The sequence below is a fragment of the Lithobates pipiens genome, unplaced genomic scaffold, assembly GCF_037356315.1.
Source record: "Lithobates pipiens isolate NorthernLeopardFrog02 unplaced genomic scaffold, aLitPip1_a1.2 Scaffold_10, whole genome shotgun sequence".
NCBI lineage: Eukaryota > Metazoa > Chordata > Amphibia > Anura > Ranidae > Lithobates > Lithobates pipiens.
In genome coordinates this window covers 112,049,198-112,071,713 of record NW_027507686.1, presented here as the reverse complement: position 1 = coordinate 112,071,713, position 22,516 = coordinate 112,049,198, and the positions used below count along the sequence as shown (strand labels likewise).

The window sequence follows — 22,516 nt, the reverse complement described above, 5'->3', positions numbered from 1 at the left end:
CTATAGCAGCCCTTTTTCCCATAAGGCAAGCAGGCCTAATGGTACTTGGTTACCCCTAGGACTTATAGACAATGCTATAGTGCCTGGCCACCACGTCAGGGCAGATGCGAACTGAGCAAAGCAAACAGATACTTGTTGTTAGCAGACAGTGTGGTTCTATGACAGTCCAGGTAAAAGGCAATCTGAGATCAGGGAATAGTCCAAAATCCGGTCCAAAGTCATATACAGGGAAATCCAATGTAGCAGAACAGGGCAGACAGGGAGCTTGATCAGGAACACCACATGTATCATTGTCTATCACAAGCATGAGACCGAGTGTTTTGCTTGCTTATAATAGGTGACTGACCACATCAAGCACCTTGCAGGTGGACAAAGACAATGAGAATGCAATAGCCAAAACACAGATGCTGGAATGAGGAGCAGGAGCATTAAGTGTTCCTAACATTACCCCCTCCAGACTCTTAAAGATGAGCTGGACTGGCATAACTGGTGCAAAGGCTGACTGAATTGCATCGCCAGGTGTAGCAACTGACCGAATTACATCGCCAGGTGTAATGACTGACTCAATCGCATTGCCAGGTGTAGCGACAGTGGATCTTGTGGACAAGTAAGCCTGGCTGTGCATCCAAGGGAGTTTAGGGACAGGCAATGTTAGGGTTAATCCAGAGAGGGCTTCCTCTGCTTCTCTTATGGGATCATCGAATTTGGCTATCCCCTCGGGCCAAGTATACATTATGCAATTTTTTTCCGAACTGAAATCGCCTTCTGTATACCCTGCCCTAGCTGAGCTACTGCCAAGGTTTTTTTTAGTCTGGAGTCTCCTTTCGAAATCGGTGATGAGTTTTTCCCGCCCCAGACATCAACATTACCTTCCAAAGGAATGCCCCATGCTGTACCCTCTGGCCATGTATGCCAACTTCTAAGGGCCTTAGCCCCATACCCAGATTTCATGTACTGTGCAGCTGTCTGACTGGGAGACCTGATTTCCCCCCCCCTACCCATTGCCCATGACAATTTGAATTGCTTTTGTCAGACTCTGCATCCAGAGACCCCTTGCACTTTACCTTGGGAACAGTTATTGTTTGAGCCTTTATCACTATAACCATTATTCCAACTATTTAACACAGCCTTATCAGTCTTATACAGAAAGTCTTATACAGAAAGAGAGAGAAAAACAAAAGGTTATTTTGCTCAGCTGAATTGACATGATACAGCGGACAGAAAATCAAGATCCTGATCCCGAAACAGCAAAAAATTTCAAAAACTTGAAGTATGGTTGTCTTACCATAGGCCGGCCTTTTGTTGGTCTGGTTCTGTATCCCTTTTCCCCCTCAAGGCCTGCTGGTTTAGAAAGTTCTGTTGGCTCCTTAACAATGACTATTTAAAATTATGAGCTTCGCCTATAAGCAAATAATTTTGCTGCGCTAATGAACACAATTACAGCTCTTTTGTATATTCCGGGAAAGCCCGCTTGCATAAAACCATGTAACACAGACACAAAGGATGGCATCATGTTGGGAGGTCATGTGCAGAGCAACATGTGCAGTTTCCCGCTTACTGCGCACAGAAATATACACGCAGGCAACCAAGACAATGCGCCTCGTATTGTGGCAGATGCAAACACTGCGAACATTACTGTAATCAGGACCATGTGCATATTCCCACCATTTACTATTGGCACAAACCTCACTCCACAAGGCTCAGCAAGCCATGTTTTATACAATCATACTCATGTTCCCATGTGCGCGGGAGTATAGATGCAGTCGCCATGAGGTGGCCAGTCTCTTGATGAGGCATAAGCAAATATCCCTTAAACGGCACACAGATCTCTACGACCACAGGAATTTTTCTGCAACCAACGGTCTTTCACCGGTGTCTGTATGTGTGGACACGCTCGCATGAGCATATTGCAGTAAAACTTACACTGGGAGACATCTGACAGTATACATTAATAAAACAATTTACAACACTAATCAAAAGCAACATGTGTACATGGCACATCTCCTTATCTTAACCACATACACATGACATACCAATGGCAAATCACCCCGACATATCACCCTCTTACATATTACCAATATTACAAATACCAGGAAAGCCCCCAAGAAGTTGTTTATCATATAAGCTGAAGCAGTCATCTTAACTACTTATATAGAAATAATAATTAATCTGTGGATGAATTCTCTATCATGCTTAACCACTTAAGGACTGGAAGGATTTGCCCCCTTAATGACCAGACCATTTTTTTACCATTACGTCACTGCAGCGATTTAACTGACAATTGCGTGGTCGTACGATGCTGTACTCAAATAAAATGTATGTCCTTTTTTCACATAAATATAGCTTTCTTTTGTTGGTATTTGATCATCTCTGTGGTATTTATTACGTGCGCTATAAACAAATAAAAATTTGACAATTTTGGAAAAAGTAAAATGTTTTACGTTTTGCTATAATACATATCCCATTTTAAAAAAAAATGTAAAACACATTTTTTCATCGGTTTAGGCCAATATGTATTTGTCTACATATTTTTGGTAAAAAAAAAATCACAATAAGTGTATATTGCTTTGTACAAAAGTTATTGTGTCTACAAAATAGACTTATGGCATTTTTATTATTATTATTTTTTTACTAGTAATGGCGGCAATCAGCAAATTTTTTGTTGGATTGCAGCAGACAGATTGGACACTTTGACACTATTTTGGATCCATTGACATTTATACAGAGATCAGAGCTAAAAATAGCCACTGATTACTGTATAAATGTCACTGGAAAGGAAGGGGTTAACACTAGGGGCCAATCAAGGGGTTAAATGTATTTACCTAGGGAGTGTTTCTAACTGTGGGGGGATGGAACTGCCTGGAGGAGGAGACCAATTGCTGTTCCTAATCAGTAGGAACAGCAGATCTGTCTTTCCTCCCCTGATAGAAAGAAGATCTGGCTATTTACATTGACAGATCTACGTTCTGTCTCTGTCTGGAGCGATCGCGTGCTGCCCCCTGGAGCTCTTAAAGCAGCCGACATACAGTTACCGCAATTTGCCCAGGGGAGCCAACCTGCTGCAGTATTACTGCGTAGGATGGTCTTTAAGTGGTTAATACAGAATATAAAATCATTATCTACGTGTACTATTAATAACCAATATTTAGATTAACATCAACCACCATTAATGTATAATATGGTACGAACAAGTAATGATCATATATTGACCCTATACAATAATTAGAGTGATACCAAAAGCTAATTCCTGTGGTCTACCACAACAGGTTTTATCCACATTTTCTCAACATGTTTTGAGGCAGTAAGCACTTCCCTGGGAGTATTTTAGAGAGCAAACTCATCTATAAGAAAACATTGAAACCCCCCCCCCCCCCCCAAAAGAAAACAAAAGAAAAAAAGAATGTGTATATATTATAATAGAGGTTATCAATATGTCTAGGCATAAACATCCAGGTAAATGCAGCACAAAAAAATAATAATATACATAAAAATGAATGTCCAGCTGCTGTTAGTATTTTGTATTTATTGTGCTGATTTGTTTTTCTGTTTATCATAAACATCCAGGTATATAATTACTTAAGGTACCTAAAATCATATATATACCCACAGTAAAATTGGATTTAAAGCAGTATTAAAGAGGGAGTAAACCCTGATGGGTTTACTTCCTTGTTGTCTCCCTGCAAAGGTAAAGCATAATGGGCTACTATGCATAGCATAGTAGCCCATTATGTGTCACTTACCTGACACAGGAGCCAGCGATGTCACCGCTGTCCCCTGTAGCACGGAGCGTCCATATTCTTCCGGGTATCGCTGCTCTGGGCACTCACAACACCGGAGCAGCGATGACATCACTCCCGCACATGGGCACGGGAGCCGCCACTAACGCATATCGCCGTTAGCAGCAGCATGCCCAGTGCACCTGCACGCTCTGTCTTTTTGTAAATATCCCCTAAACTGTGTAGGTTTAGGAGATATTTCTTGGACCTACAGGTAAGCCTTAATCTAGGCTTACCTGTAGGTCAAAGTGGTTTGTAAGGGTTTATAACCACTTTAACCTCACAATATATTTAACCCATTTGTTATATTGCAACTTACTGATTCTTAGATGTGATGACTGCATTATTTATCTTTTTTAGGCATTGTTTCCTTTAATTTCATCTGATAATCTAGCCAGTAAGTCCATTTTTCAAGAGAACAATCTGTTCTGCAAATGTAGCAGTTACGAGTGTTGAGGCAACCATTTACCACTGACAGGAGTGCTTACCATTGTCAGCTTTTATTTAATCATGTAAAACCTTTATCCCAAAACAGGAAAAAAAGTTGTTGCTGTAACTGCAGTTTGAGCTGGACTTTGGCTTCAATTAGTTTGTGTATTCAAATCTGATAATATATCTAACACTCCCCTCCCTCAGACTAACAAAGGTGCTGTCCAAAGTTGCGCATTTGCGCCTTCATTTAGAGTGGGAGTACGTTAATACAGGAGGTATGTAACATACCAGATCACCAGGTGAAAATACAAGGAAAAAAAAAACAATGAATGCAGCCACAACTAATGTTTGGTAATTGCAATATATTTCATTTTTGCTTTTGAGTTTAGCATCGCATTAAACCTTCTTATGCTATGTATGTTTTGGAATAATGACTGATATATGCACTAACTGTTCTTTATTTTGTTTCCTTCTCTAGGACCAGGGCACAGTGGGGGTGATTTTTAACGTGGGCACAGATGATATAACGATTGAAGAGCCAGGGGCCATTGTAAGCGATGGAAAGTATCATGTGGTACGATTTACCCGTAGTGGGGGTAATGCTACCCTGCAGGTGGACAGCTGGCCGGTCAATGAGAGATACCCTGCAGGTGAGGAAAGCTCTTATGCACTTTTTGGGATGTCAGTATCCTGAAAGCGTATGGGACTCCACATAAATAATTTGCTTTTAAAAGGTTATTCTTCATATTTTAACTGTCTTGTATAAGCCAATTAATTGATTATAGTGTTTATTATAATGTTTATATTATACAATTTTAGAATTAATTCCACTTTAAAGCTGCTTAGAAAGACCTTCCAGCTCTCTAAAGTACTCAACCATACAGGCCCCTGTAAGAGAAGAACTCATCTCTCCTGGTGGCTCATGTGCCCCAGCTTCTTCATGTGCCTCTATGCTCCACCACATGCTGTGGTTCCTTCCTGCTTTGTCTTGCAATGACATAGGGGTCATAAAAGGAGCCATCAAAAAGGTAGGAGTCACAGGCATCGGATATTCTCGAGAAGGTTTAAATGCTGCAAACTCTAGTGGAGGCTGCAGCAGTGGAACCAAGGGGAGGTAGGACACATGGGCCTTTGCTGAGGCAACTATAAGAGCTATTTTGTTGCAGAGACCAAATGGATTACATTATTTAGAGACATGATAGGGTCTCTTTTAAACTTATACTTATTAAGTATAAGGAGAAAAAAAAGTAATTAGAGAGCCTGAGATGAAAGAAAAACAAAAAATAGCTGGAATAGTCCAGCAGAAATTATTTTCCACACGTTGGTGGCAAAATACGTCTGAAATCAAGCAAATCTGTTTCAATGTAAAATATAGTAGGCTTTTTTTGTTGGGGAAGGTGCTTAATTCCTTTTTTTCTAGTGCTTAATGTTGTTCATCATTAACACATTGTTTCCAAGGTCAAACATTACAATAAAAATATAGGAATTGACACAGAGGTTATACATCGAAGAATACCTGTGTATTTTACGTTATGATTCCTATATTGGGATTTGGAAAGTTTTATGTACCAATACTTGAAATTTAGACTCATCCTCTACTTAAAGAAAATGTTCAACCAGATTTTTTCTGTCAACTATATATAAATTGCATGCTGTATGGTAGCTTGTAGTAAAAGATTTGAGATCCTGACCTTTTAATGTATGTGAGTGACTGAATTCTGACTAAAAATTAAACCTTAATTAAAGAAAGAAAAAGTACTCATAAATCTAATGCTTAAAATCATGTGCCGATTTGATGTTAGACATTTCTAACTAAGCATCTTAATTAATATCTAAACAGAACTAACTAGCATTTAGTTTTTAATCCTTTCTGCCTCCACTACAACCACATATAGTTAACTGAAACTCAAAATTATAATTGGAATGCAAGATTTGGGAAACTTTTAAAATGGTTACTGCAATTATTTTTCTTGAAAGACCTTTGTAAATAAATTGATCAATGTAATTTATTGTTTTCTCACAAGGCTGATATTACTAGCATATTATTTTGTGTGCAGACATGCTTATACAAATATATATTTATCAGTCTTGCTTATGTAATTAGTATAGACAGTAGAAGTGAAAATGATCAAAAAATAAATCTAAACATTTCTGACAGAGAAGAAAGGCATTTTAAACGCACACAAACTAGATGATACTTATTAATCTCTTTGTGGTATACATGTGATTTATATGTCCTGTTTAAAACCCAAAGCCCAGCTCACATATAGGGGTAGGCTTTACACTTCTTCCCCCTTGGCCAGATACCTTGTGTCACCTCCTTCCTCAACACACACACACACACACACACATAGCAAGCTGTTTCTGGTAAACATGAGTAAATGATCACCTATGCCCCATACACAAAGTCGGACATTCCAGCCACAAAATCCATCAGATTTTTTCTGATGGATTTTGGCCGCTACTTGTCTTGCGTATACACGGTCCAACAAAGTTGTCGGAAAATCTGATCGTTCGGAACGAGGTGACATACAAAACGTACAATGGGACTACGTAGAGGCCAGTAGCCAATAGCTTTCATCTCCAAATTTTTTCTGAGCATGTGTGGCACTTTGTGCGTCAGAATTCTCTACACATGATCGGAAAAAGTCCGATCTGATTTTGTTGTCGAAAAATGTTAGATCTAGCTCTCAAAATGTTTCCGTCAAAAATTCCTACAGAAAAAGTCCGATAGAGCCCACACACGATCGGATATTTCGACAACATAATCCGATCTGACTCTCTCCATCGGAATTTCCAACCGTGTGTATGGCACATTATACACAGTGGACACAACCAATATTATGTGCTCAGAGACGGAACCATTACTAGTACATAAAGAGACATGTCTGCAGAGATTACCACACTGACACAACCAGAATCGCATCAGCAGAGATGGAACCATAACAACAGAATTTTGACCATAGTTACATAATTAGTCAGGTTCAAAAAAAGTCTATTAATTCAACTAATAGAAAAACAAAATAAAATAGAAAAGCATCATATACAGAATCCTATAGTCACAGCTGATCCAGAGAAAGGCAAAAAAACTCTGTTAAGCACAGTCCAATTTACTCCTTGGGATGCATCCAGCTGTTTTTTTTTTTATTAATAATTTTTATTAAGATTTTCGGGAACTTTCAGGAATTAAAACTGATAGGCAAAGGATTGCATACGCAGCCACTAAAGTATGATACATTAATACAATCTGAATCCAAATACAACATCAAACTCAAGCTGAACTTGGAAGTTTACTGTATGTAGTGTGTCCTATATTCAGATAGCATGACAGTATATAAGGTTTTTCTGAAAATCATAACAAATGATTACACAAAAGGTAACACAAGGTGCAGAAGGACTTGGGTTGTACTTGAAGGTATTAAATGTCTTGACGGTTTAACCAATCAAGCCATGGCTTCCAAGTTTTGTCAAATGCTTAGAGCGTGTCAGAATATATAGGAATCGATCTCTCATAAGAGTAGTGAAGGTGTGTTGTATTCACAGCTTCTGAAGGGTTAGGGGCAAGATCCTTTTTTTTAATTGCGCGTAATGGTCAGTTTTGCAGCAACAACAGGTTAGCTATAACTTTACAATATAAAATAGGTAAAGAGTCTAAGCCAATATTTAATATGGCAAGGCCAGAATTAGAGGCTGTTAGGACTCCTGAAATTCCTAAAATAATTTGAAAGATCTTCCTTCAGAAGCTGTGGATACTCTTGCATGGTCATAAAATGTGGTATAGATTACCCGTGGGGTGGAATCTCTCCAGCAGAGTGACAAACAATCAGGGTACAGCTTCACTAATTTATATGGTGTGAGATACCATCTAAGATTAATTTTCAGGGCTAATTCCCAGTGCATGATGCAGTGGATAACATTATACATGGATTGTATCGCTCATTTCCATTGAGATTCAGAAAATGTATTGTTCAAGTCTGCTTCCCATTTGTCCATGAGATTATTCTTACTAAAATTAGATTTATTGTGAAGTCAGTTGTAGATTAAATAAATATCTTTTTGCGTTTTTTTTGTGCAAGTAAGGAAATGCAATAGTTTAGGATGTATGGAAACTAGGGGATGTGGCTTGGAAGATAGAAAGTGTCTAATATGCACTAGTGTGAAATACCAGTTTTGTGGTTGTTGGAACTTCTGTAAGATTGATTTTGGGATCAGCAGGATTACCTTGTCATAATATCTCGGACCCAACGAATGTCATAAAGTGTCCAATGGAGGATGGGGCGGTCTGGATTTAATGATTGCAGAGTACTAATCGGTTATTGTACCTGCTTGTTTTGCTGAGAATTGGCAGAGGCGAGGGTTAACTTCCTCCACGCTAACACAGATGCTTTAGTGGTAATGGGTAAATCAGAGACTGGCAGTGCTCTCCCCTGGTCTGCAAAGAGTAAGTTGCCCACCTGATCAGTTTTGGTAAGGAAATACAAAATACCCATGATGTATAATATTCAGCAATTGTCTCGTTGCATCAAATGTTTGTCTGCATGCTATAAATCCCAACAGGTCAGCCTGTTCAAATTTGGGCATGACATCTGATAGATGATGGGCATTTTATTTATTTATTTTATTTGTATTTTAGCATACCATTTTACATCTGAATTGAGAAGAGAAATTGGTCTAAAATTTGCAGGGCAATCAGGGCCTTTCCCCGACTTGTGGAGGTTGTGCGCCCTCAACATCTCAAATGGAATAGCAGCATTATGCAATGCAATGAGGCTTGGTGCTAGACAATCACCAAATGTTTGGTAATAGTCATTGGAGAACCTGTCAGGGCCCGGGGATTCACCCTTTGGCAAGGTTTTAATAAAACTGACAATTTCTTGATCTGTAAAAGGGCAACTGAGATCTGCCAAGTCTGAAGGAGCAAGAGATGGAAGATGGAGGTGGTCAAGAAAAGCAGAAACTGCAGATGATAATGGCTGGGGAGTATTAGGATTTACAGTCAAATTATATAGTGAAGCATGATAATCAGTGAAAGCATCCACAATTACCTGGGAGATTGTTACTCTTTTCCTAGTAGTTGAATGATACAGGTAAGGGATTTTAAATGTAGTGCTCTTAAGTGAGAGACTAGAAATTGCCACAACATAATATTGTGATTTTTGTTTAAAAGAGTTCTCCACTCTATTCTTAGTTTAGCAAACATGTCGGCTTTGAAGATATTGGGAGAGGCTTTATTTTGGGATTCTAGCAAGTGGATAGAGGCAAGAATATCTTGTGTTTTTGCAAGCTCTACCTTTCCTTTCCCTAGCACCAGTTGGATAAACATACCCTGGGTGTATGGCTTACGTGCATTCCATGCCATAAAAACATCAGTGTCAGACACAGGATTATGGTGGAAAAAGTCACAGAGACATTGAAGGAGCACACTGTTGGAGCTAGGTTCCTGGAGAAGTTTGTTATTACATTGCCATATACATACAAAAGGACAGTAAGGCATACAGCGGCATTATTGGACCACATTGTGTCTGCAATCTCAGAAGACACAGCTTTTTGTAAGAACCACTCAATGAAATAATTGATATATGAATACGAGTTATGACTGTGCAAATAGAATATGTAGTCCTTCGGATGTGTGGCAGCAGCGTTAGATATCAAAGACATCCTCTACAAGCAGAAGAGGACAGGAGGAAAGGGAGCGAGCTATTCGGCCAGCAGATGAGTTTAGGGTAGGATCCGCAACCAAATTTAGGTCACCACACACTATAAGATTACCACTCTTAACATTATGCAATCTAGCAAACCGCTTATGGAGAAAACTACCTGGGTGAGAGTTGGGAGCATACACTCCCACAATATTTTAGCGGGTTCCATTTATATAAAAAAACAGAATAACATAGTGTCTTCAGTCATCTATAAAGGAAGAGTGTAAGGTAAACGTAACTGAATTTTTAATGTCTTTAACCACTTGCGGACCAGCTGCCATCTTTATGCTGCAGGTTGACTCGTTCACTGTAGCTGTATGTTGGTCCGTATGAAATCTATAGCAGGCACTGGAACTGATGCGCGTGGCCAGCGGCCGCAATGGCCGCCAGCCACCTGCGATCGCTCCACAGAGAGCCAGAACTGGGGTCTGTCAATGTAAACATACAGATCTGTGTTCTGACCAGGAAGTGCAGAGTGATCGTCTGTTCCTAGTGATTAGGAACAGTGATCTCTCTGTACTCCCAGTCAGTACCCTTGCCCCACAGTTAGAAACACCTCCCAGGGATCACATTTAACCTCTTGATCACCACTAGTGTTAACCCCTTCCCTGCAAGTGTAATTTACACGGTAATCAGTGCATTTTTATAGCACTGATCGCTGCATAAATGTCACTTGTCCCAAAAAAGTGTCAGAAGTGTCCAATCTTTCTGCCGCAATGTGGCAGTCCTGCTAAAAATTGCTGATCACTGCCATTACTAGTAAAAAAAAAAAAATCATGATAAATATATCCTCCATTTTGTAGACGCTATAACTGTTGCACAAACCAAACAATATATGCTTATTGCAATTTTTTTACCAAAAATATGTAGAAGAAAACATATTGGCCTAAACTTTTTTTTTTTTTTTCCCTTTTTTTCCAAATCAGTATTTTTGGACCAGAGACTACATTCAACTTGCCGCTCATTAGTGTCTCGTTCATAATTTCACATCATCGTGGCTTATTTAATTTCATAAATTTTCACAAAAATTCCTTGTGGTCACATAAAAATGTCATATTATTTGATAAAATACAAACAAATAAAGTAAATGAGCAAAATGGTGAGAAACCTCCCCATCCCTGGTGTTCTCATAGTGTATACCATAGCTATACCTATTCCCCTGGCATCCCCTACCTAAATTCAAATTTTTCTCCCCCACCTCCCCCCCCCCCCTCTATCCCCACAGGATCACCTCATACACTTGATTTCAATATGATCTCCTCCCTCCTCTCTCCAATTCTGTACCAGTAACGTTCGCAGGTTAACAAACAAAGTCCTGGAGAGGCCAGCAGGGAGGAAAGAGCAAAAGTGTAAAGATAGTAGAGAAAAAAAAATAAAAAATCCCAGCCAGAGGGGAAAAAGACACCGGACACTCATAGGGAAAGTCAATTTTCCGTGCAAAAGCTGCAGCCCGTCCACCTATGGTAGAATACCCAACTTCCCCAGACTAGACCCCCATAAGCTCATAAACTTCTTATTATTGCCCTGTTTAATGAAGAAGACCCTTTCATTGCCAATTGTCGTTTTTATGTTTGCCATCCAAGTTTCAACTAATGGGCCTAAATGTGAATGCCATTGTTGAGCAATTAACTTCCTTGCTTGGAAGAGACATCTAATCACTGGTATTTTAGTAACGTTGAGAATTGTAAAATCCTCAGGTATAGTCAGGAGACAAGTCCTGACCGTTGCTTTCAGTGTTAAATTAAAGATTCTGTTGATCTGGTCTATAACCTGCGTCCAGTACCTAAATAACTTCGGGCACCTCCAGAACATATGGATGAAATCGCCTGTCATGCCACATCTAGGACAGTGATCGTTGTTTCTCCAACCTAGTTTGAACATCTTCTTAGGGGTATGATACACCCGATAGAAAAAAAAAAGGTGGGAAGCTTTCTGGGAAGGGGAGATCGAAACTCTGGTGCCGTAGTCAATTATCCGATCCCAGTCGGAATTAGACAGAGGACCTACATCATTCTCCCATTTTTCCTACTTTTGAGCAAGGCTTCATGATCCAACGTTTTATCCCCTAATCTAGCATACATATAGGAAATCAGTCCCTTGAGCGTGTCCTGGGACATAAAAGCTTGAGCTTCTCCCAAAAAAAGCAAAATATCATCGGCAAATAATGTGATCTTTTCCTCCATCTGGCCTCTCCTAAATCCCTGAATGTCTGGGTTAGCCCTAATAGCTATGGCCAATGGCTCCATTGCCAGAACAAAAAAAGCAGAGGGGAAAGGGGACAACCCTGCCTTGTACCTCGTTCCAGTTGAAACGCATCAGAATACTCGTTATTAATTTTTATTTTTGCACTTGGATTAGTATAGAGCATTTTTATCCATTTAATAAAAGTTGGTCCAAACCCAAATCTAGCAAGTACCTCAAACAAATATTCCCACTCAAGACAATCAAAAGCCTTGGCTGCATCCAGGGCTAATATTGCCCTGGGGCCTCCATCGTCTGCCGGGATCTGGACATGCAACTGGGCTCTACGTATATATTAATGCTGGTAGACCTGTTCGGGATAAATCCCGACTGGTCAGGATGGATGAGCGTATGAATAAACTTTTTTAAACGTGTTGCCAGTATTTTCGCTAGGATCTTTACGTCAGTACAAAGCAGCGAAATCGGACGATACGAAGCAGGCTCCATAGGGTCTTTCCCCTCCTTGGGGAGAACCACTATGTTAGCTTCCAACATTGAGGGAGGCAGCGTCCCCACCATCAAAGCCTGGGTCAATGCCTCCAGCAATTCTGGCAACAAGACCTCGCCATATTTCTTATAAACCTCGATAGGTATCCCATCAGGTCCTGGTGATTTTAGATTGGGCATCTCCGCCACCGTTTTACGAAGTTCATCAATAGTTATTGGGGCCTCCATTGCCATAGAATCTTCCACTGATAATGTTGGTATACTTATATTTCCCAAAAAATTAACCGCCGTTCCCCCCTCTCCCCCCCTCTGAGATTTATATAGAGAACAATAATAATGGTGAAATATATTTTTAATAATAGTAGGTGTTCAGAAGTGATCTCCCCCTGTGGGGTCCTAACCGCTAGTACCGTTGAAGGGGCGGTGTTTGTTTTAACCAATAGAGACAATAAGCGACTCACTTTTTCACCCTCCCCAAAGTTCACCTGTCTCTGAAGTATACATCTATTCTCTATCTTTCTCCTGATAGTCATCTTATACTCTTGCTGCTTTTCTATCCATACCTTCTGAGTAAATGGGGTTGGGTTAATAATATACTGCTGTTCTGCCCCTAGCACTGCCTTCCTGGCCTCCTCTTCCTGATTCCTCATCTTAGCTTTATTTCCAGCAATTTGCTGGATAAAGAGTCCCCTTAGAAAGGCTTTTAGTGAGTCCCAAATTGCTCCCGCCGATGCAGTACCCGCGTTAATATAAATAAAGTATTTCAGTTCGAATATTAAACGCTCTGGATCGTCCAATATCTCTAACCATGAAGGATCAATTTTCCATTGCCCAAGATATTGCTTATTCCCCCCAATAAGCGTCAATGTTAAGGGGGAATGGTCTGATATCCCCCTTTGGCCATATTGTACTGCCTCCATCAAGGCCAAAGCTTGGCTATTCACCAGGGCCATATCTAGTCTAGATAGAGTAAAAAAAGACATTGAAAAACAGGAATATTGTCGCTCCAACGGGTACCGGGTACGCCACGAGTCACATAATCCCACTTCATGCAGAAAGCGAGATAGTCTCGTCTCGTTCCCTGCCGATGTCGAAACTACCGTTGGGAATCTATCTAAGGACTTATACAGGACTTCATTAAAATCCCCCACTGCTATTACAGGGATATCAGATTTATCTATTGTAAATAATATTAGCTCGTGTAAAATCTCCAACTTGAATGGAGGTGGAACATATATATTTGCTATCACATATGGGTTATTTTCAATACAGCAATATAAAAAAATATAACGACTAGGGATGAGCCGAACAACCCCTGTTCGGTTCGCACCAGAACCTGCGAACAGACCTAAACTTCGTGTGAACTTTAGAACCCTATTAAAGTCTATGGGACTCGAACGTTCACAATCTAAAGTGCTCATTTTAAAGGGTAATATGCAGGTTACTGTCCTAACAAGTGTTTGGGGACCCGGGTCCTGCCCCAGGGGACATGGATCAATGCAAGAAAAAGTTTTAAAAACTGACGTTTTTTCAGGAGCAGTGATTTTAATAATGATTAAAGTGAAACAATAAAAGTGTAATATTCCTTTAAATTTCGTAGCTGGGGGGTATCTATAGTATGCCTGTGAAGGGGCACATGTTTCTGGTGCTTAGAACTGTCCCTGCACAAAGTGTCATTTGTGCAGGAAAAAAAGTCTTTTAAAATCACTTGCGGCTATTGTCGGGTCCCGTAATACAGAGAACACTCAATGAGTGTTCTCTGCATTAGCCGACAATTCATTCATTCATTGATAAAAAAAAAAAAAAAAAAAAAAAGCGTGGGGGTTCCCCTAAATTCAATTACCAGGCCCTTCAGGTCTGACATGGATATTAAGGGGAACCCCGTGTCAAATTAAAAAAAAAATTGACGTGGGGGTCCCCCTAAATATCCATAACCAGACCCTTCAGGTCTGATATGGATATTAAGGGGAACCCCGCATCAAATTTTAAAAAAAATTGACGTGGGGGGTCCCCCTAAAAATCCATATCAGACCCTTTATCCGAGCACGCAACCTGGCAGGACGCAGGAAAAGAGGGGGGACGAGAGAGCACCCCCCCTCCCTCCTGAACCGTACCAGGCCACATACCCTCAACATTGGGAGGATGCTTTGGGGGTCTGTGACCCCTCAAAGCACCTTGTCCTCATGTTGATGAGGACAAGGGCCTCATCCTCACAACCCTGGCCGTTGGTTGTGAGGGTCTGTGGGCGGGGGGCTTATCAGAATCTGGAAGCCCCCTTTAACAAGGGGACCCCCAGATCCCGCCCCCCCCTGTTTGAAATGGTAATGGGAAACCTGCGTTACATCAGAGGGGGCGGGGTCACCCACACGTCACTGGGGAACCCCTGGCTTCCCTCTCCAGCGTCAGAGGGGCGGGGTCAGGTGACGGGTGGCCCCGCCCTCCTAATATAAGAAACGTCAGCGCTGGGATCTCTGCAGTGTCTCCGGAGTGGAGACAGAAGAAGGATGTATGGACAGCGCTGGACTGAGAGATCCCCCGTCGCTGGATATGATCATCCATCGCTGGACCCCGGAGACCCGCCCCTGGATAGCAAGAGTGGATTAGCACCGCTGGAATCTTTTTTTTATTTTTTTTATTTTTAATAAAGGAATTTTTCAAAAGTGTGTTTGTCTTATTTAACCATTTTGACACTTTCTTTGTGAAATGGTAGGGGTACTTTTGTACCCCCTTACCATTTCAAACAGGGGGGGGCCGGGATCTGGGGGTCCCCTTGTTAAAGGGGGCTTCCAGATTCTGATAAGTCCCCCGCCCGCAGACCCTCACAACCAACGGCCAGGGTTGTGAGGATGAGGCCCTTGTCCTCATCAACATGGGGACAAGGTGCTTTGAGGGGTCACAGACCCCCAAAGCATCCTCCCAATGTTGAGGGTATGTGGCCTGGTACGGTTCAGGAGGGAGGGGGGGCGCTCTCTCGTCCCCCCCTCTTTTCCTGCGGCCTGCCAGGTTGCGTGCTCGGATAAAGGGTCTGATATGGATTTTTAGGGGGACCCCCACGTCAATTTTTTTTAAAATTTGATGCAGGGTTCCCCTTAATATCCATATCAGACCTGAAGGGTCTGGTTATGGATATTTAGGGGGACCCCCACGTCAATTTTTTTTTTTAATTTGACACGGGGTTCCCCTTAATATCCATGTCAGACCTGAAGGGCCTGGTAATTGAATTTAGGGGAACCCCCACGTTTTTTTTTTTTTTTATCAATGAATGAATGAATTGTCGGCTAATGCAGAGAACACTCATTGAGTGTTCTCTGTATTACGGGACCCGACAATAGCCGCAAGTGATTTTAAAAGACTTTTTTTCCTGCACAAATGACACTTTGTGCAGGGACAGTTCTAAGCACCAGAAACATGCACCCCTTCACAGGCATACTATAGATACCCCCAGCTACGAAATTTAAAGGAATATTACACTTTTATTGTTTCACTTTAATCATTATTAAAATCACTGCTCCTGAAAAAACGTCAGTTTTTAAAACTTTTTCTTGCATTGATCCATGTCCCCTGGGGCAGGACCCGGGTCCCCAAACACTTTTTAGGACAGTAACCTGCATATTACCCTTTAAAATTAGCACTTTAGATTTCTCCCATAGACTTGTATAGGGTGTTCCGGCTTTTCGAATTTGCTGCGAACAGCCCAAATTGTTCACTGTTCGCTGAACAGGCGAACAGGCAATGTTCGAGTAGAACATGAGTTCGACTCGAACTCGAAGCTCATCCCTAATAACGACCCTTTGTGTCTATACGACTATTATAACAAGAAAACAAAACCTCCCTATCGATCAAAATGCTCACCCCTCTTGCATATGAGGAAAACACCGAATGAAATTGAGTTTGGAATTTCCGGCCACGAAGGAGCGGGGCCGTCTCAGCAGTCAGATGTGTCTCCTGCAAGCAAAGCAATCCGGGCCCTAGGCCCTCTAGTGCTGATAGCACCACTGCTCTCTTGGTCGGATCTCCCAAACCCCAGACATTCCATGACATTACCCTAATTCTTTTTGCCTGCATCTCGTCCTTACAACCTATGTAACGGGCAGTTTAAAACAATCAACAAAAGGAAAAGAGAAAGAAAAAAAAAAGACCTTCTCCTTCCCACATAATTGCATTCGTGTCTTTCCCAGATACATAAATTAAATTATTATCCCCCCCAATTGTGGTACCTCCTCCCACCTCCTCCCAGGATTAAATCCTTAATCTTGTGTATTCATATATTAGTGCAATATTTCCCAACCTTCCCAACCTTCCCGCCCTATCCCTCCCATTCTTTAAAATTAGAAACACCCCCCTCCCCACCCTCCCATCTTGCCCTATAGGGCTCCCCCCTAGGGGTTGACCCGTGACCTTCCTACACCCCATCCGCCTCTTACTTGCACTATCTCTACTTAGTGCATCAATCAAAAACCAAACCCAAAACGAGCGGCACAAATGCACCCCTCTACACTCACCCATATACATTCTTTTAACCTCAAACCCTCAAGGTGCAGCCCCCCCCCTCCTTTTTATACTTAAAATAAACGTGCAAATAATTCTTGATATCTCATACCCTATCTTCACCCCCCTCGTCCACCCCACTATAAATTGCAAACCTTAAGATTTATTAAATCATAAAAACCATCCCAGTTACATAGGTCTATAATTCTTTTTTGTTTTCTTCTAACCATTGGGCTGCCTCCCTCGGTGTATTAAAAAAAAAGCATCCTACCGAGTGCTATTACTCTCAGGCGAGCTGGATAGAGGAGAGCATAATCTATACTTGATCATACTGCGCTTGACTGGAATGAATTTGGCTCTTCGTTTCTGGAGATCCGGCGAAAAATCAGGATATAGAGAGATCCTAGCTCCTTCAAAGCTAATATTGCCTTTCTCCCTAGCTTCTCGCAATAGGGACATTTTATCATTATAATTAAGGACTTTGATCAGTATGGGCCTAGGATGATCCCTATTAGGAGCATTGGCATGGGCTCGGTGTGCACGTTCTATTGTGAATAAGGGACTAAAAGCAGCAGCCCCAAAAAGGTCTCGGAACCATCCTTCCATAAAACCTATCAAGTTAGTGCCCTCGCTGCGCTCGGGGAGGCTTATCACCCTGATGTTGTTTCTTCGATTTCTATTTTCCATCTCGTCCAACTTGGCTGCTTGATTATTGATCATTTTTGTAAGGGATTCAACTTCTTGCTTCACAGGGCTCAACTCGTCCTCGATCACGCTTACGCGTTCCTCAAGATCAGAGGTCCTTACTATAGTCCTATTTATTTCTTGTCGCATAGATAATAATTCCTCTTTGATCGCTCTCAACTGACTGTCAAAGCTGGATATTGAAACTTTACATTCTTTAATAGCATTCAATATGTGTAGGCTCTCCCTCCAGCGTAGCAGGTATAGATGTATGAATGCTAGCTGGTATATCAATCGCTTCCATATTTATTGTGGCCATTGCAGTTTTTCCTCCCCCTGGTCCCTTAGTACCACCAGATTTAGAAATTAATGGAGTAAGAGGGTTAATCGCAACATGTCCTTGGCTCTTTCTATCGCCAGGCAAGTTCTTAGAGTCTTTATTCTGTAGAGTATTTTGCTGGCTACTCATCTTTGAAGGTGAAACCAGGCCCGAATGGGCATATCGCTCTATTTTTGTGGCCGCAGTCAAAGCCGTGTGATTGGCTTTATCCTTAGCCGATCGGATAATTTGAGACCCCTCCGAGGGAGGTTGCTCTTCAGGAGGTCTTTTCCTGGACATAATTGGCTTTAAATAGAAACTAAAGTTTTTTTGTTTTTTTTTCCCTCTGAAGAATAAATGAACCACCGTGTCGCTCCCTCCCAAAGTGTCCGGGAGCGACCAACACCAGAAGAATCAGAAACCCCCTTTAAAAAAGGGGGGTAGAAGACGGCAATCTAGGTCACAACTCCAGTGGTATTGCAAACAGGAAAAGGCAGTTTATACAACTTTTATAGGGAAAGCGATATATACGATGTATGCGATATTTGCGACTCCCTATTATCCAAACTAAGATCTCTAGGAAAACGGGATAAGGGGGGGGGGGGGGGGGGGTAACTGTAATACAAAAATGCCAATGGGCAAATTCGCAGAGAGACAGCCACTACAATTAAAAAAAAAAAAAAAAAATAGGTAAATAATCCCCAGTCACTCAAACAGCAAGAGGCTAATATTGTATAAGCAATGCAAACAAATCAAGAGTGCAGTTCAAAGAGAGGGGAAAAAAAATAAAAATTTCAAATACTAGTGGAAAGTCTGTGGCTTCAAACAGTTTGTTTTGATTCCACTCTCTTGCATGTATAAATTTAAATTAATTAATCAATTAAAATAGGCAAAAAAAAAAAAAGCTTCATCAGTATATAATGTAAGTATCAAAGCGAATACCACACCGCACATCCAAAGGAGCTTCTTATCTGGTCCCTGGTTTGTCCTCAGCAAGTCTGCAAACATCAGCCAGCAGTTCTCCTAGGAAAAAATGTGTTACCTTCTGCAGCATAGAACAGCAGCACTTTAAAATAACCTCCTGCCTTGGCAGCAGAAGCAAGCGGTGTTTACAGGACGCCGCTGTCGTCCAAAGTCTCGCGATATCTTCTGCGAGATTCACAGCCCCTTCTCCTCCACACTCCGAAGGGACCGCACTCCGCTCCAACGGGACCCGGAACCCCAGGAGCGGCGAGCCCCCGTGCAGGCAAACGAGGACCGCGCAGACACGCCGGCCACCCGAAAGGCAGCAGAAAGAGCCCCAGCCAAACAGCCCAGGTAAGAGAGGCTCCGAGCGGCAGGCACAAATTAGCAAGCAGGGTGGAGCGGGGGAGAGCTACACCACGCTCTCACTCCTCAGTCATTCACACTACCGTTCACATCCAGTCACGCCCCCTACATATTGGCCTAAACTTGATTACGTTTTTTTTGTTTTTGGATATTTATTATAGCAAAAAGTAAAAAATATTGCTTTTTTATCAAAAGTCTTTTTTAGTTTATAGCGCAAAAAACTAAAAACGGTAGAGGTGATCAAATACCACCAAAAGAAAGCTCTACTTGGGGGAAAAAAATGTTTTGTTTGGGTACAACCTCACACCACCGCGCAATTGTCAGTTATAGCGACGCAGTGCTGTATCGCAAAATTGGCCTGGTCATTAAGGGGGAAAATCTTCCGGTCCATAGTTGGCCATGAACAGATGGGGGAAATCTTTATGATAACATTTAGGAGCTAAGGAGACTTGCAAATGTGTTTCTTGGGCAACTAAAATATCAGCTTAATGCCCTGTACACACGATAGGATTTTCCGATGGAAAATGTGTGATAGGACCTTGTTGTCAGAAATTCTGACCGTGTGTAGGCTCCATCACACATTTTCCATAGGAATTTCCGACAACAAAATCCGTTATCGGAAATTCTGATCGTGTGTACACAATTCTGATGCACAAAGTGCCATGCATGCTCGGAATCAAGTAGAAGAGCAGCACTGGCTATTGAACTTAATTTTTCTCAGATGGTCATATGTGTTGTACGTCACCGTGTTCTTGGCGTTCAGAATTTCCAACCAACTTTGTGTGACCGTGTGTATGCAAGACAAATTTGAGCCAACATCCATCTGAAAAAATCCATGGATTTTGTTGTCGGAAAATCCTATTGTGTGTACAGGGCATCAGCCTCATGGTTTAGACCATAGGTATTAAATGACCAAAATGTAAGGGTCATTCCAGAACACATATAAAGGAAATTGTATTGTATATGTAGAAATGAATACACACTAATATCATCTACATGAAGAAGAATATCCATATAGAGAGCACTAAAGTAAAGGGGAAAAGGGAGATAAGGTGAGGGAAAGGGTGGTTAGGAAAAAGACGGGAAAAGTTTTTTTTTTTCCTTTCTTTTTTTTTATCCGTAACTACCTCCTCCCAGCCACGCACAACTCCTTGGGTTTCTGGGGACTTAAAACCATCCCTTGAAGACTGCTGCGTGTTATCCTCTACATCCATGCTGACACATCCCTTCTCTTCCTCCTCCTCTTCTTTCTGTGGGATTGGTGGCCCTGCAGGAATTCTATATGCATTAAGGGGGGATTGAGAGGAAAGAAAGTCCTCCTCTTCCTCCTGCTGTTCTGCCTCAAGTGCCCTGTCCATGATTCCACAAAGTGTGTGCTCCAGCAGGAAGACTAGAGGGACAGTGTCACTGATGCATGTATTGTCGCTGCTCACCATCCTTGTGGCCTCTTTAAATGGTGACAGGACAGTGCATGCATCCTTGATCAGTAACCACTGGTGTGGCGAAAAAAACCAAGCTCCCTTGACCCTGTCCTGGTGCCATACTCAAGCAGGTACTCATTGATGGCCCTCTACTGTGTATGCAGCCGCTACAGCATTGCCAATTTTGAGTTCCACCTGGTGAACATATCACATATGAGGCGGTTGGTGGGCAGGTTGCATTCCCGTTGAATGTCAGCCAGCCAATCACTGGCATTGTATGTCCCGTGGAAATGACTTTTCTGGCCTGCCTCGCTGCTGACCGCCCTGTCCAGTGAGGCCAAAACATTGCCTTCCACAAGACCGTAGAGAGCCAGAATGGCCTTATGTGAAAAGATATTGTCACGATCTGGAGTCAGGCTCAGAGACCAATAGCTATAGCAGCAGAGCAGATATTCACACAGGTCACCCTGGCTGATGGCACGGGTTCACCTGAGGTGCGGGGTCTAAGCACTAACCGGTATTCACCAGAGCTCCCAAAGGTGGAGATGGGCTTGGCTGCGTGTTAGTGCCAGGTCGCGGTCCTCAGGATAGCCCCACCAGGAGGTGAGCAAGCCGGGGGTCTGGTAGCAGATATAGCAGGTAGAGATCAAGCAGGAGCGTAGTTGAGAAACAAGCCAAAAGTCGGTAACCAATAGTTGCAGATTGGGATTCAGCAGAAGCGTAGTCCAGGAGCAAGCCAAATGTCGGTAACGAAAGGTAGCAAGGATACGGTCGGCAGCAGGAGAGATAGGAGCAAGATATTGGCTGGTAAAGGCACAATATTCTGGCAACCAGGAAGTGCAGAGACATGGCTTATATAGGAAGTTCATGGGAGGAGCAAAGGGTTCAAGGTTCAAGGCAAACAAGATTCAAGACATGATCACTAAAGGAACTGTCCAAGGAGCTGTCCAAGGAGCTGTCCAAGGAGCTGTCCAGCATTCCAGGTGGCTCAGCAAGCAGAGCCACCGCCAGACACACCAGAGGTCCCAGGTTCAAGCCCAGGTCCTAACAGTACTCCCCTCCTCCCAGGACGTCCCCTGGACGTCTTAGGGCCAGGTTTCTGAGGAAACCTCTGGTGGAATTCCCTTGTTAATCTAGGGGCATGAACATTCTCCTCAGGCTCCCAAGAATTTTCTTCTGGCCCATATCCTTCCCATTGAACCAAATATTGCAATTTGTTCCTAGAGATCCTGGAGTCAAGAATTTTTCCCACCACAAATTCTTCTTCACCCTGTACCTCGACAGGTGTGGGAGGAGGATGAATTCTTCCAGAAAAAGTATTTTCATGAAATGGTTTGAGTAGTGATATATGAAACACAGGGTGAATCTTCATATTGTCAGGAAGTTTTAGGCGAAAAGTGACCGGGTTGATTTGAGCAGAAATCTCAAAAGGTCCCATAAACTTTTGACCCAACTTAGCACATGGAACTTGAACTTTTAAATTTTTGGTAGATAACCAAACTTTCTCACCTACTTGAAAAGTGGGAATTGACCTACGATGTCTGTCAGCAGCCCTCTTGTAATATTCCTGCGCCTCCTTCAATGTATCAGTCAATTTCTCCTGGATCTCATGTAATGAAGTTAGTCTGTTGGTAACAGCAGGAATTGAAGTTGAGATGGGGAGATCAGGAATAAAAACTG

General features: G+C 42.1%; 1 protein-coding gene across 31 annotated transcripts in view; it reads left to right on the top strand.

The window, feature by feature from the left end:
• LOC143934091 (neurexin-2-like) overlaps window positions 1–22,516 on the top strand; it is a 3,463,823-nt gene that overhangs the window by 2,941,464 nt on the left and 499,843 nt on the right. For all 31 annotated transcript variants that reach the window (XM_077457482.1, XM_077457436.1, XM_077457661.1 and 28 more), the window contains one exon: window positions 4,687–4,858. In XM_077457482.1, coding sequence (XP_077313608.1) covers window positions 4,687–4,858 — 172 coding nt within the window. The remainder of the gene's footprint in view (window positions 1–4,686; window positions 4,859–22,516) is intronic.